Source organism: Dermacentor andersoni, chromosome 1 (assembly GCF_023375885.2).
Source record: "Dermacentor andersoni chromosome 1, qqDerAnde1_hic_scaffold, whole genome shotgun sequence".
Classification (NCBI taxonomy): domain Eukaryota; kingdom Metazoa; phylum Arthropoda; class Arachnida; order Ixodida; family Ixodidae; genus Dermacentor; species Dermacentor andersoni.
This window is the reverse complement of record NC_092814.1, coordinates 300,911,371-300,928,046: the sequence shown is the minus strand read 5'-3', so window position 1 is coordinate 300,928,046 and position 16,676 is coordinate 300,911,371. Positions and strand designations below refer to the sequence as shown.

Genomic DNA, 16,676 nt, shown 5'->3' with positions numbered 1-16,676 from the left:
GTCTATTGTTGAGTAGCCTTTACGGAATCCTGCCTGGTCCTTTGGTTGACAGAAATCTAAGGTATTCCTGATTCTATTTGCGATTACCTTAGTAAATACTTTGTAGACAACGGACAGTAAGCTGATCGGTCTATAATTTTTCAAGTCTTTGGCGTCCCCTTTCTTATGGATTAGGATTATGTTAGCGTTCTTCCAAGATTCCGGTACGTTCGAGGTCATGAGGCATTGTGTATATAGGGCGGCCAATCTTCCTAGGACAGTGTTCCCACCATCCTTCAACAAATCTGCTGTTACCTGATCCTCCCCAGCTGCCTTCCCCCTTTGCATAGCTCCCAAGGCATTCTTTACCTCTTCCGGTGTTACTTGTGGGATTTCAAGTTCCTCTAGCCTATTCTCTCTCACCTTATCATCGTGGGTGTTACTGGTACTGTATCAATCTCTATAAAACTCTTCAGCCACTTGAACTATCTCATCCATATTAGTAACGATATTGCCGGCTTTGTCTCTTAACGCACACATCTGATTCTTGCCTATTCCTAGTTTCTTCTTCACTGCTTTTAGGCTTCCTCCGTTCCTGAGAGCCTGTTCAATTCTATCCATATTATAGTTCCTTATGTCCGCTGTCTTACGCTTGTTGATTAACTTAGAAAGTTCTGCCAGTTCTATTCTAGCTGTAGGGTTAGAGGCTTTCATACATTGGCGTTTCTTGATCAGATCTTTCGTCTCCTGCGATAGCTTACTGGTTTCCTGTTTAACGGCGTTACCACAGACTTCTATTGCGCACTCTTTAATGATGCCCATAAGATTGTCGTTCATTGCTTCAACACTATGGTCCTCTTCCTGGGTTAAAGCCGAATACCTGTTCTGTAGCTTGATCCGGAATTCCTCTAGTTTCCCTCTTACCGCTAACTCATTGATTGGCTTCTTATGTACCAGTTTCTTCCGTTCCCTCCTCAAGTCAAGGCTAATTCGAGTCCTTACCATCCTATGGTCACTGCAGCGCACCTTGCCGAGCACGTCTACATCTTGTATGATGCTAGGGTTCGCGCAGAGTATGAAGTCGATTTCATTTCTAGTCTCACCATTCGGGCTCCTCCACGTCCACTTTCGGCCAACCCGCTTGCGGAAAAAGGTATTCGTTATCCGCATATTATTCTGTTCTGCAAACTCTACTAATAACTCTCCTCTGCTATTCCTAGAGCCTATGCCATATTCCCCTACTGACTTGTCTCCGGCCTGCTTCTTGCCTACCCTGGCATTGAAATCGCCCATCAGTATACTGTATTTTGTTTTGACTTTACCCATCGCCGATTCCACGTCTTCATAGAAGCTTTCGACTTCCTGGTCATCATGACTAGATGTAGGAGCGTAGACCTGTACAACCTTCATTTTGTACCTCTTATTAAGTTTCACAACAAGACATGCCACCCTCTCGTTAATGCTATAGAATTCCTGTATGTTACCAGCTATGTTCTTATTAATCAGGAATCCGACTCCTAGTTCTCGTCTCTCTGCTAAGCCCCGGTAGCACAGGACGTGCCCGCTTTTTAGCACTGTATATGCTTCTTTTGGCGTCCTAACTTCACTGAGCCCTATTATATCCCATTTACTGCCCTCTAATTCCTCCAATAGCACTGCTAGACTCGCCTCACTAGATAACGTTCTAGCGTTAAACGTTGCCAGATTCATATTCCAATGGCGGCCTGTCCGACCGTAATGTACGTTATGGTAAATGATGTGCAAAAGGCTCTAGGACATGTCCGTAACATCTACACAGCATATCTACATAAATCCCACGCGTACATGCAGCTGGGATTGTGGGCGGGACACGGAAAGTACGGCCAAACGTACGTCCGCAGGAAGTATCTGAAACATCCCTAGGATATCCATGTCCCGGCAGTGCATGTCCACAGGATATCCACAGGACGTCATTGTTGCCACTGGGGACGTACAGGGCCTTCAAAGTTCAGCTAACGCGATGCTTGCACAAGCGGTTTATGCGCTTTGGCGGACACAATTCTCGTGAACAGTCATCAAACGCATAATTAACTAAAACTTGTTAACTTCTTTGATATCATGATAATGGTGTAAACTAATATTTGAAGCGTTAATTATGGTTGTCGTATTTGAAGAAAACTGGAACGCTTTTGTTCCGAGATATTTATCATCAAATTTGACGCTTCGTCAGTTAATTTCGCATTCAGCCCGGGGAGTGGATCTCGACACCGTGAAGTCGCGAGAGAACGGCAACGTGAGGAAAATGGGGAAAAGTGAGTCGTTGCTTGTTTTCGCCAGCCGAGCGCAGCTGTTGATGAACCTCGCCCAGCTTGCGAACGATTTTCCACAGGCAAGCTACGCCACAATATAGGCTTGACGCGTCGAGATCCACTCCTCTGAATGCAAAATTAGCCGAGTCAAATTTGATGATATATATATATATCTCCGAACAGAAGTGCTTGAAGAGAATCAAACAAAGCGACCTTCTGTTCATATACAACTTAACGTTTCAAATATAAACTTACATAGCAAAAAAGTCAGTATGAAATTTTTGCGAATTATGCATTTGATGACTAACTGTTCGGGAAAACTGTCCACCGAAGCGCATAAACCGCCTAAGCAAACAGATATTGCGCAGCTATATAGCATCGGTTTTTAATTAACTTGAAGACCCTATGAACGTTGAAGACCCTAAGCCTGATTCTGCGTAGTTTGACTTCTTGGCAGTGTTACACCGTGTTTTTTTACACAAAGCTCCCGGCCTAGCAACACGCACTGATATCAGCTCAGCGTCACGCGGCTGATATCAGTTAAGATGATTTCTTTGGAGACATGCACGTCGCCACGGCTACCGAAGAGTGCGTTGCACGAGAGAGAGAGAGAAGAAAAAGCAAGACGCCGGCGAACAAGCTGGACACGTTCCCATTACTGGGCCCGTATTATGAAACTATCACTTTCGGCGATACTACCGCGGTTGGCCACTCCTTCGCCATCGGCGAGCGCCGATTGGCTGTTTTAGCAAAATCGGATGAATGGATTGAGCATACGTCATCCGATTTTGCTCACCCAGCAAATCAGCGCACGCCTGACGACGATACTATCGCCGAGGCAATATCAGTAATAAAGCCGGTCGAAGTGGATCGTTTCAGAATACGTCCCGGCCCTGTTCTCGACTACAGCTGACGCGCGTGCCGCAGAGTGAGCGTTTGACACGCGCTCGCGCGGTCCGTGAACTGTACACCCTCAGTTTCTTGGCTTTCTTCCCGACGTCACTTGAAGTAGACACAGCTTTATCTCGAGAGCCCGCTTCATTGGGAATATTTCTTCAGCGTTATCAGCGTCATCGTCAGCTGCCTCAGCTTTACCTGTGCGCGGAAAAGCACGTATTTTTAGCCACGACACCTGCGACGTCTTCGAGATAACGTCTTCGATAACGTCAGTCACCGATTTGCAAGGTCACTAATTTGCGAACTGACGAAATCGGCCTTTTTCAAGCCCGCTGCGCCACAAAACAGAGAGAAAGGGCAACCAGCTCCTGAGGGCACAGTCATACTAGTACACTGTAGTCATACTTAAAAGGCAACAAAGACCAATGCATCAGCGCACTGCTTAGACGAAAAGAGATTAGTTTAATCGGCGCTGACAATTAAGGATCACCAACGGGATCTTCAAGCCCACTATCACGTCGTTGCCAACTTTTTCAGTGTAGGGGTTATTTCGGACGCACCGCCAGCACCGTTTTTTTCTTCTTCTCGGATATTAAAAGGCAATTTCGCACCCATAATATAGTCCTCATATTCCGATCGATCTTCGTTTACTATTTCCTGCACTTAGTTTCGCCATGGTTTCGTTCTGATGCGCACGCTTCCGCGATTGCGACGCCGCGTCAGGGTCGTGGCAGAAACACGCAAATGGTGACCTTGCACCGCTTTTTTTTTAACAGAAAAATCACCGCGGCAGTGATGCACGAAGTCCGGGAGTCACCCACCCCCCACCCCTCCCATCTGCGCATGCACGCACCGCGCGGCGCAACCACGCCCACGAAGGGACGCGTTTCGCAGCGCGCCAAATATCACCCAGAGTGATCAAACTCGCAGAGACGAGGAAAAAAAAAGGTGCTTCTAGAAATATAGAGCAGATGGCGGAACTACCTCGGAGCTCGCCAACTTCGCGTTAATACGCGCATCCTACTGGAGAGCGTACGTCAGTGACATGGTACGTGGGACAGAAACGCGGAAACGTACCGGTATGTCAGTGACGCTGAAAATGTTAAAGACAAGGGTGACGATGTGGGCTTGTAGGTACATCTTGTCTAAGAGCTCAACCACGGGTATGACGCTCGACCACCTTTACTTAAAAACGGGGTGTCCCAGTTAAGATGGTAAAAACAAAAAAGAAGGCTATGCCTTTTGACAAAATCAACCATGTTGCAGCAACTTCATGGTGAAGCCTCCAGCATTTTATTATTGATCAAGAAATTATATCTACTGAAATTCTTAATTATAAATTTTATGGTCACAATGTGAATTCAAGATTTGTAGAAGATATTTGAAGATATCTCTCAGTTTTTTGCGATGTGCCAATGCTTGCGTGCCACAGCGGCTTTCTTTTAAATGCGGAAAAAAGAGCTAAACAAAAGGCATGCTTTAAAATGTGCTTTACAAACACTGCATTGACATTGTGGCTCCAAAGTTAAAAAGATTAATTACAAGAAAAAGCCAGATTCTTCAGTAGGAAACTCCGTGCTGTCGTCCCTCTCCCTTGGGACATGTTTTATTTTGTCGGGCAGCACGCTAGCAAATCTTGGGAACTATTGCATTAGGCATTGTGGAGAGAAACCTTCCAGTCATATTTGCGTTCAGGGATGTTAAAAATTTCGTTACGACTAGCAATTCAAGGAGAGTCCCTTGAGATCCTGATGAAGAAAGACTACTCGTGCAGTTTACATGACAGACAGAACATGTATTCGCAAACCTCCATTACAAGAGGGCACCACAGAGGATGACTGTTAAAATAGCATTAAAAACAAAAACTGCACCAGGGTGCAGTGGCACACATATGCGACTCGCCAAAATGTGGGACACAGCACGTAAATACATCAGTATGGGTTGCATATTCAAAACTGATTTAATTAACAAGTTAGGCCAGCACAAAAGTAGACACAGTATAAAGATGGTGCTGCACTTAGGCCAATTGGAAGCTCCTTCAAAACCTCGCCATGTGCAGTTGCTGCGGTTCTTCAAGTTGCTGAGTGCACTGCCATCTTAGGCACCAGCACAGGAAAATACTCTTGAAGTCTTCTCAAGGCGGCTTTTCTTGGAACGGGATGCACATATCTCATACAACACGATAAAACCAACGGGAGATGACGCGCTCAATGCATTCACTGTTCCCTGAGCTCCGCCGGGGCAGATGCTGCCACCAAAGGGGTCACTATTGGGGTCACCATAGGGATCAGGCGTGTGTGCCGACAGGTCAAGTTCGAAATATCGGGCAAAGGCCAATTCTAGGATCGAAATAACGAGATTTGGCCCATATGAACACCTGGGTGCAAGCCAGGACCTTTGGTCGTGATCAAATTAACCAAAAAAATTGACTCGCTACACCGGCCCTATGAAAGTGGATGTCCAGCGAAGCTGTTGAAAGCCACCACAACTGCTGACGGGGTTTGCAATGCTATATTACTTTAGAGTAATGGTAGTAATTGTAATTCTGACAGCACACTGCCGCCCACAGCGGTGCTCAACAACACTGAAATCAATTGCTAGGCTGTTCTTTTTTTTATATGAACGGCTAGGGACGTCACACCACACATCACAAGCTGCAGTGAGCATGGCAGCTTGCGCAACTGTAATCTTTACCGGGAAACATATGCGGGGAGCGCTACGTGCTTTGCATTGTTATCAAGAGCGCCTTATCATCAATTATGTGTTTCAAATGATTGTTTTGTGCTTGTACTTTATTGAAACGTATGCTGTTCTGCATGTTGTATGCGCGCTTCTAAAGAATGCATGCACTGTTCGCTTCACTTTGCCAACTGCTTGAAGCCTCTGCCTTACGGGGGGGGAGTACGAGCCACTGCTCCTGGCCCAGCACTGCCACAGAGATCGGCCCACATATAGCCGACAGACATGGAAAAGAAAAATGCCGACCAACTAGTGGCTAACAGCTTCACTGCAAAATCGAACTGGAGTTGAATTTATGGATGCTCACTGTAATTGTACAAGACCCTATGGTTTCATACACAGGATGCAATGCTGTGGCCCATATAGTTTCCTACAATAATTACTAGACAGAACTCTGGCACTGCAATTGTTCAGCCACCATGGGAATGTGTAGTAGATGGATTTGTCTGCTCTTCGTGCTTGCCCAGTCAGACATTCTTGTGGCATTATCATGCTTTGTCTGTCTTCATTGTCCTAAACTTCAAAACAATGTATACTTTTCCAAGTGTAGAACACTGTGAACATGCACAATCACTACCAATTGCGGCGGTTCAGCCTGTTGAGGTAGCAAAACCAAGACGCACTGGCTTGCCCATGACGAATTCATAAGGGCATTCTATACTGCGTGTCGATGCATGCGTTCGTGACGCAATACTTTCAATATCGGGCTTGTACGCTAGAAGTCCTGTGTTTGAATCCTGCTGTCGAACAATTTATAATGTTGAATTATTTATCACACACAACTCTGCTGAAAAATGATGAGTTGCAAAGTCATGAAGCCATTCTAAGTCAGAAGGATGAAGTTTAGGCACATCCATGTCCTACCCATCATAGACACTAGTGCCAGAGTTCTAGTAATTATTGTACGAAACTAAATGGTGTGGCTGTATAAATCACACTCCGCATGTATCCTGGCACACCTTTTTTTTTTATCTGCAACATTCTTTGAAATAATGCTATTACAGCTGCTACTTGTGGAAACAAGTTCACCTCAAATCAACACATTTATGCACAGTGTGTGCTTCTAGGAGGCAATGTTTTCGTCACTAGTGCAACTGATGTGCTGTGGCTGCAGAAGTACGTTGCCCGACTTGTTTGGTGGTAAATAGGTTTACATCTGGTACCTTCCATGTAACATGTCCTATTCAGAGACCCAATTTCACATTGAATTACATGGCACGTACCTAATATCTTTCCTTCATACGCAATGCACTACTTTTTGGTCACTAATTTGAACAGCAAGAAAAATCTCTCTAGCCCTTGTAGCATTGCCTGCTACGTAGGCAACTGTAGGCATAAGCTCATGCTGCGCAACTGATTGACTGCTCCCGTTAAATGTTGCCCACGCAGTTCCTGTGGTTAAAAAATTTCCGAGTGCACTACTGCTCAAAGCTTTTCTTCGGCAGCCACAGCAGCATGAACAATGTATACCTGAACCTTCAGAATTACTTTTGCCTATTAGTCAAGGTTTGAAGTCGATAATACAAGCATTAATGTGGCAGTATCCCTGGTGCCTTCACAGGACTATGTCTACAATGGGGAACACTGATAAAAATTAAACTCCGGGGTTCACATGCCAAAACCACAATATGATGATGCATGCCTTAGTGGGGAACTCCAGATTAGTTTTGACCAAACATGCATTTATCAAGGATGCAAGATGTAGCAATTCTACTGGCTCCCAATGAAAGAAACCTCATGCTGGCACATTTTAGGCACATTTTATTCACCACACAATGAATACATAGCACATTCAGAGAACAGATGTAAGTGGAGCAGTATACTTTGGTTGGGGTTGCTACAAACTTGATCTCATACACAAGTTACAACACATGCTGCACCTTTACAATAACCTATCTTGCGTGTGTATGCTATGAACTGGTGCCATTTGCACAGATTATATGTTGTGGCTAAATCCAAACATGGCATAAAACACTGGCTTGCTTCGGCTAGATCAAGCTGCTTAACCCCAATGACTACTATACTGCGTTTTCACACACCCACACACACAGTCTATAAATATATTAAAAAAAATGTTCCAGGATGAATGGGACGATTTACACCAACAAGACACTTCTGCCGAGGCAGAAGGCTATTACAGATGCCCAGTGGCAGTAATTCAGGTTGACAAAAACATGGTACATAGCTGCTTTTAAATACCTTGAGCAGCACTTCGCAACAAGTTCTGAAAACGGGCGTCACAAACGAATAAAAGAAGGTAAAAGTGCAGCAACACAACAAATATTAACAAAAAGATTATGCATATAACGGAGAAATAGTGCTCAGCGAGAAAACACCCAGACATGTAAAATACCTGCACGCATACTTCGACTTGAGCAGAGGGCCTCCTTTAACACCTTAAAAAAATAAAATAGCAAGAATGTACTGATATGCCTAAACATTTGTGCAACTACACCAAGAGGAAGTGATTAGCTGACACAAAAGCCTTAGGCAACATAGTAGACATAAAGAACAAGTGACACAAAGTTACTGTCCTGCACATCCCACACCCTCCCTCGTCCAACTGGACAACGCCAATCAAAGTTGTTCAAACACCTTTGCAACATTGTACATATTCAGAATGGTGTGCGGCAGATTTGTTCCACTGAACTGGAATGATCTGTCAGATTATCATGCTGCCTAAACAAGCTACAGACAATAAGAACGTGAAGGAGTTCGCAGCAAAAATACGGACAGCTTCCAGACCTCAACAGAATGATGGCTGAATCTTGTTTTAAGCTGCCTTTAGCTGGGTGTAAACTTGTCCCCCGATGGTGCTTCCACGTCTCCACTGGACGGAACCAGGTTGGCGGTACTTGTGGCACGAGCTCTCATTTCGTCGGCACTGGCTCTACAAAAGGCAATAGGTTAACATTTCGAAATGCCCCCACAAAAAGCGTGTGCTAAAGAAACTTCATCATGCACTAACACAATTATACAAGCAATGATCTCACAGCACGCTGAAGGAGTGAGTGCAGCGAGTGAGCTGAAACACCTAGCTTTACAGTCACTTCTTTTGGCAAAGTATAAAGTCTGTAATCATCTGACTCGTGCTCCTGTCACATGGGCAAACTTAAGTGCATTTTGAGCGAGTGCACTTTGCCACTACTGTCACTCCCAGGCTGCCACGAGGTAACGCTTAGCGACACTTACTGCAGAGTGCGCTTGTCGGCAAGTGTGTTTGGCTAAGTGTGTAGCCTCATTTTCAATGCGTAAAAAGTAAGTAATATTGAAAGCAGAGCCAGGAGTAATTTTTAATAACATTGCCTTTAAATTGCTAATGTTACAACATAATAAAATGTGCCACACTGTGAAAAGAAAGACAAGAACAGCAAAAAAAAAAACTTCTCTTGCTTTTGGGTTGTTTACAGTAGCGCCGGGTAATGACAGTGCAGTTTGGCGGAACGTATTGTTTCAACTGGTACTAGTCGAGCCTTGTTGTCTTGTCTTGGCTCATGACGATTAATCTTGTTACTGAGGTTGCGATGAATTGCTTCACCTGTGCTTAAGTTGATTGTAAATGCTGTTTCTAACAATAACTGTTCTTGTGCATGAATTTTTAAGTTACCAAATATATATGTTTTGCCTCCTTACTCGTGATTGCCATCACACTTTGTCAAGTAGCAGCGTGCCGCCAAAATGACACAGCACACTGAAGTGCACTTGCTCAAAGTGCACTTTAGCTTGCTCTTGTGACAGGGGTATCAGGGACTGGAAGAAACTTAGAGCAAGTTTATATATTTATGAGTGGAAGCAACAACTTCATGGCACAATGCTGCGCTACAGTTTCCTTACATATGCTAGCCTTGCATCCCAAAGTACCATAAGCACATTTTGTCTACAGTATACAACAGCATTAAGGAACTAATGCCTCAATGTTAGTACAATTTTCTCAGCCACACTGGTCAATGCTGCCAACACAAGCAATGGTGACAGCAAACACACACACACATTTCACTCGTCTTATCAGCTGCTCACTCCTGGATATCTCAACGTATGCTCCCTCTAATGTTATGTAATCCCTCTAAGCTCTTATACCCATGAAATGAATCAAAAGATTTGCATAATAACACTCACTTGCGACCCATGGCCATGATTCCATAAATGCATCCAGCCACAAATACCAAGCCACCACCAAAGAAAGTAGTCACGCCACCGCACAGTGCCACAGGTAGCACACCACCCCTATAACAAGAAACATGTTATCAAACAAGTATAACTCCAATCACTCCCACTGGGATACACAACTTGAAAGAACTGGGGGACACACAAGTGTAACAGTAAACACACAAGTGTTTACAGTTGGCGTAAACAGTTTACAGGGCGTGACCTCTATGAAAAAACTCAATACTGGCTTGCTTCAAGCATGCACCTTTAGATCAGTGGAACACCATGCTGTCTTGTCACAGGTATTGCTGCGAACAAACTGAATTACGGACTCTGGGGCTATGCTTGACAGAAATTTACATTTTACACTGACCCTGCTTTGCAAAACTTTCGGTACTGACGGTACAAATGACACCGATTTAAACTGGGTGCCTGTGAAAATGGCTGTGTATAAGCTTAACCCTCATCTACCATGAAACCAGTGCTTTTGACGTTTGGCATGGTGTAACTCAATGGCTGAAATACATCAATGAGTAATCAAAACTGCACAGCACTTACACCCCGTACAGAAGCGCCTTGTACCAGTATGGTTTGCGGTCAAAGAAGTTCCCTGGAGCCTGGGCGAACTCGAGAAAAGCACAGAAACATGGTGCCTCAATCAGGGCCACCATCATGCCAACAATCCTGGAGGAGAAAGTTTGTATCAGTACATCCTAATGTTCATTTGGAAACACTCAGCTACAATTTCCTTTCCTGCCTTAATGTCAGCAAATAATGTAGTACAGTACCATAGAAAGCATATACTACAAATCGCTTGCATTGCTACTACTAAAACGTACAGCCATTAAGAACGGGTTTGAATATATAATGAATATGAACTGAATAGACTTCAGCATTAGATTCATAAACGAGATTCACATTTCATCATCATCATCAGCCTGGTTACGCCCACGGCAGGGCAAAGGCCTCTCCCATACTTCTCCAACGACCCCGGTCATGTACTAATTGTGGCCATTTTGACTAAAAAACTTATTCTGGAGTTTTACATGCCAAAACCACAGTATGATTAGAGGCAAGCCGTAGTGGGGGACTGCATATTAATTTTGACTATGTGGGGTTCTTGTAACGTACACCCTATGCACGGCACCTGGGCGTTCTTACATTCCACCCCCATCTTGATCTTGTAACCTCGAGATTTGATCTCGTAACCTTGGGCTTAGCTGCACAACACAATAGCCAATATGCCCCCCACAGTGGGCGACCATAAGGGATAACAGCACTTACTAGAGCCTTAGGGGAGAAAATCAATGCCAGTGGTGCCCGTTTCGGGCTCAGGGCTCTGGTCATTGTGCAGAAGCACCAGTTCCAAAACACACACACGAGGCAGTTAACTGCTGCTCAATAAGCTCCAGTGTTCAATAGGAATGGCTTGTTTTTTTTTTCAGCCTTCAAATTTGCTTCCCAATTTGCACAAAGCAAATTATTTTCCAGTCATATCCCGTTTGCACCCTCTAAACAATGTGCGGTGCTTTCGCTTGTTACATTACTGTAATTGCGCACCAGCTAACTGAAAGCGGTGATTTACAAGCGCCCCAGTTGACTGAACGTCCACTTGTGAGCGGCTTTAAATGCACACACACACACACACACACACACACACATGGATAACTACAAGTTATAATGCATTGCACTGATTTTCTGTAATCCGCTACACGTAACGAAACGAACAGCTGTACACAGATCTTTTCTAGATCCGAACTGTCAGCAATATAATGTGTTGACGCACATACTATGTATTTATTCGTAAAGGGCCATGTGAGCTCTTACATTTGCAGAATAGCGGCCAAAAGGCATGCCGATGATATGGTGATGGCAGAGAGCACCGCCAACTGCGCGCCGAGACCAATGGCAACTGAAACCAAGGAAAGAAAAAAAAAAAAAAGGAATGCACCCGAACACCATCCAGATGACCTTCTCTCGTATCACACTACAGCAGCTACCGCTGTCCGTCCAACGGTGTCGAAAAGGCAAGAACAACTTCCAGGATAACACAAGTTTTATCAAATGGTACGAGTGAATTGAAAAAGAGAGAGAAAAAAAAAAAAAAACGAAGTTTACGACCAAACGAGTGCGCGTAACGCTCTCCTTACGGGCTCAAAATTATAGTTTTAATAAAGCAACGTCAAGCACTGCACGTGTGGTCACGCTGTTACGAAATTTCGTAGCGCAAATCTCGAATATTCCCCATAAACCTTTTGCGTTGTTCACGACATCGCGGAGCAGCTGTCTCAGTTGGAACCCGTGGAACCTGCGTTCAAAATCAATCTCGACCGCTTGAAAGTTTAAAATAAGTCGAAGAATTATTTGTTTATAAAGGACATTTATAACGTCAGCGCACTAAAACACACGTGCTAACATACAGCCAGTGGTCATACACGATTAGTTTAGTTTAAAATATGTGGACAATCGCGCAACTCGAGCAGGGCAATGAGCTGCTGCACCTCGTCTTCATCAAATATGCAACCGCTTCACACTGCCGGCTTTATCCTTCTGAATAAAGCATATCTGACTTGTCAGCTGCATCGCTTCTCGAGGTGCAGTCGTGATACAACTTTAAAAGGAAATACTACAGCTCTGCGAAGCGAGGGGGGGGGGGGGGCAAAATAGAAAAAGAAAAATCTGATTAGGCTTACCGAGCGCACTGACAGTTCCTACGAACCTGCCCAAGTACCGTAGCCACCACGGCGCGTCGTCACTGGGGCCTCCGGGGCCCTTGTCGTCGATTTTGCCGACGTTGGGAAACATTCCTGCAGCTTCGGCGTGCTCTAATGAAGCAGCTCACATAGCGCAACAGCCACAGGCGGCCGCCGCTGCTGAAAATCAGCTGCCAACGCGCCGTGCGGTCGGTCACTGCGGCGGCTGCGGCCCCTACCGCCCACTGCGAAGTAACGTCAGCAGTGACGGTACTTCCTGCTTCCGCTTCCGCGCACCATGCAAGCTCACCATCTAATACATTGGTAGGTGGTGGTAGGCAACGATTCTTGGTAGGTATATAGGACGATAGATGTCACTGGTGCTTGGCTTATGTTAACTGGAAATCTTAACTGGAAAATGGCGGAAGCAAATGTTCCAAAATGCACGTCCGCGGGGATAGACGAAATTCCAATCAAGTTAATTAATGAACTTGGCCCAAGAAGCAAGGAAACGCCGATAAAAGCATTGGAGGCAGTCATAACAAATAAGCAAATTCCGCACAGCTGGAAACAGAGTAAAATGAATTTGATTTATAAAGAGAAAGGTAATAAGAACATAAAATCCTTCCGACCAATTACGATAACATCAGTTATATATAGGCTGTCGATGCAGGCGGTGAAATTAAAAATGCAGTCATGGGTAGAAAGTAATAAAATACTTGGAGAACTTCAGAACGGGTTCAGAAGTGGTAGGCGCCTAGATGATAGCCTGTTCGTACTTATCCAGTGCATAGAAATAGCTAAGGCGGAAAATAGACCTCTGTATTTAGCCTTCCTGGACATAAGTGGTGCATACGACAACGTGAACAGGGAACTCCTGTGGAACATATTAAAAGCTGAAGGTATCGGTCATGAGGTAATTGATTTTCTACAGGAAATATATTGAGAAAACAATGTTGAAATAACATGGGAAGGAATTAAGAGTACGACAACTGTCGAGGTTCACAAAGGATTAAGGCAAGGTTGTCCTCTATCACCGCTGCTGTTCATGCTTTATATGATAAGCATGGAAAGAAGGTTACAATGAAGCAATCTAGGGTATAATCTGTCGTACAGATTAGGCGAAAACTTTGTTGAGCAATGACTACCGGGTTTAATGTATGCGGACGATAGTGTACTGTTAGCAGATAGCCAGGAAGATTTGCAAACTCTGGTTAATTACTGTGGAGACGAAGGAGACAGTTTAGGTTTCAGTTTTAGTGCAGCTAAGTCCGGTGGGATGTTTGTTAACGATACAACTGATCAGGAGCTTACAATACAAGGCCATGAAATACCCCGAGTGGCCGAATACAAATATCTCGGGGTATGGATAAACAAAGGGCAGATGTACACGGAAAAGCACGAACAGTCTCTCATAGCAAAAGGGCGAAGAGATGCCGGGATAATGAAACATAGGGCATTGTGGGGGTACAACAGGTATGAGGTACTGAGAGGTATTTGGAAGGGAGTAATGGTGCCGGGGCTTACTTTTGGGAATGCGGTCCTGTGTTTAAGGGCAGAGGTTCAGTCGAGACGAAGTAAATCGGAGAGCTGTGGGAAGGTTAGCACTAGGTGCCCATGGGAAAACCACAAACGAAGCAGTACAGGGAGATATGGGCTGGGCATCGTTCGAAGCACGGGAAGCTCAGAGTAAAATCCTATACGAAAAACGTCTGAGGAAATTGGACGATAACAGGTGGGCAGCTAAGGTATTTAAATACCTATACAGAAAGAGCGTTGACTAACAATGGCGGAAAAGAACTAGGAAGCTAACCAGTAAGTATGCCAGACACGAGGACGAAGAAAGACAGAGCATTAAATGACAGGTTAAAAACGCGGAAGGCAAAAATTGGATAAATTCAATGGAAAAGAAGCATAGTGTGGAACTATATCGATACTAGAAACAGCAGATCAGGAAGGAAGCGTTTTATGATAACTCAAGAGGCAGCACCCTACTCTTTGAAGCTAGATCAGGATGTCTTAGAACGCGGAGCTATAAAAAGAAATTTAACGAAGAAGAAGACACATGTACTGTGCGTGGTAAATATGTAGAAACAATGGAACACCTCATACTAAAATGTGATGGTATCAAGCCCGATGTCGATGCGGCTACAGTCACCCTTCCCGAGGCCCTAGGGTTCAGGGATAATAATAGTCATGTAAATAAATATGCGGTGGAAATTAGTAAAAGGCAATTAGAGGATTGGTGGCTCAAAAGCAGAGAGGTGACATAAGGTTAAAAGGGTAGGAAGATGTATTTAAAGAAAATCAAGAAATTCAATAGCACACAACACAGATAAAAATAAAGATAAAAATCTGAGCATGGTGGCAACTGCCATCACCCCGTTTCAAAGGGGACGCTCCTACCTTCCATCCATCCATCCATGTTGGCCTCTCGTACATCCAGACGCGCTAGCTTGTGTTGAGCGCGAACATAGAGTTTCTCACTATAATTTAGTGAGAAACTCTATGAGCACAAACTTCTTACCCACTACCCCACTTTTCTCTTTTTCTTTTACGAATTTAAGGAAAGACTCACTAGCAAGATGAGCAGCTTGAACGCCCATACTTCAAGAGAACCATTCCGGAAAATATAACGGTAATAATGAAGATTTGAAATTTCTACATTTATATGGCTAAAAAATGTAGCGAAAAGCAAATGGAACATGGGCTGCATTTTATGACCCATTTGATTTTCTACTCTTTTCACCCTTTGTGCCACTTGGTGCTATGGATGATAATAATGGAAAATGACCAGGATCATTACGAAATATGGCCAAAGGTTTATGATCCAAGGACCTTGATGTACATTGGAAACTGGGGCACACTGGTATGCCATTCCAATGTATGGTTGTATCAATTAATTCTGCACACACATCATATGATCATTAATGCTTTCAGCCAGCTATTGGGAAAACACATTCTATGCTCGTTTGATTCCACTAAAGTGGTTATTTGTAGTATGTAATTTATTTCACAAAGCACTTCCAGCATTTAGATGTATGTACAAAAACTTTATTAATAACATTTCCACTCAGAGCCAACATCAACATGAACTTTCCCTTGCTTCATACAAAGCTTCCATGACCACAGTGATAAAAAAAAAGAAGCCATACAAACCCCTTGACAAGCAAGGCCAAAACCAAACAAATCTGCACCTTCAATATGTTTATCAGTATGCAAATATTCAAACCTTTCCCCCTTTTTTTTTTTTCTAGAACAGTAACTAATTAGGAAACAATTTTAGTGGAAGTGCCAACAGGGTCCAGAAACATGCAGCCAGTTTAAGATTTCCCTGACACCTGTGCTGCATTTAGCGCATTTAACAAGGCTTGTAAACTTGTAAACCAACATAATCGGAGCGAGATAGGGCTCTGCCTTGAACCCAAGTCCTTATGCTTTAAGTATGTCTCTACGTTTGAGGCTTGACTGTAACTGCTCATTGTAGGTCACTTGTCTTTTCATCTGCAACGTTTATCTGAGGTTTCTCCTCATGGGCTTCAACCGTGCCACTCAACTCCAGCTCTTCCAGCAGTGGACTGTGCTGCCGTTCAGGAGAGCACAGTGCCTCCTCTGCTTCTTTGAGCATGTCGGAAACTGGCGTCATCTCAGTGTTTGAAGTGTAAGAACCCAACAGTCCGGTAGGGTCGACTGTTGGACTGCTTCCATCAAGCTCCATGCTGGCGCACATGTCATCAAAGCCCCCGGATGCTGTGTAAGAAGAGGGAAAGGAGAAAATGTGTCACGAACAGATAGTTCTTGGATCTGTCAAGTAAATCCCCACAAAACCATGAACCATATTTCTTGTGTACAGTTAGAAACCTCATGAACGGGCACATGCAAGCTGTTCGCACTCTATACTATCAGCACGACGTGGTATTCAAGACTGGCCGGC

The 16,676-nt window shown here is 44.2% G+C and overlaps 2 protein-coding genes across 2 annotated transcripts in view; both read right to left on the bottom strand.

Annotated features, from left to right (window-relative positions):
* Window positions 1-7,647: 7,647 nt before the first annotated feature.
* Window positions 7,648-12,998, bottom strand: fwe (calcium channel flower). Its single transcript, XM_050195516.3, has 5 exons — window positions 12,743-12,998; window positions 11,877-11,961; window positions 10,608-10,733; window positions 10,020-10,127; window positions 7,648-8,793 (listed from the first exon to the last, which is right to left on the bottom strand). Exons 1-5 carry the CDS (start codon window positions 12,852-12,854, stop codon window positions 8,688-8,690), a joined length of 537 nt encoding a protein of 178 aa, XP_050051473.1. The 5' UTR covers window positions 12,855-12,998; the 3' UTR covers window positions 7,648-8,687.
* A 2,776-nt stretch (window positions 12,999-15,774) lies between these two features.
* Tsc1 (tuberous sclerosis 1 protein hamartin) overlaps window positions 15,775-16,676 on the bottom strand; it is a 106,894-nt gene continuing 105,992 nt past the window's right edge. The window contains exon 21 of the mRNA XM_050195503.2: window positions 15,775-16,492. Within this exon, the coding sequence (XP_050051460.1) occupies window positions 16,221-16,492 (272 nt within the window). The 3' untranslated portion in view covers window positions 15,775-16,220. The remainder of the gene's footprint in view (window positions 16,493-16,676) is intronic.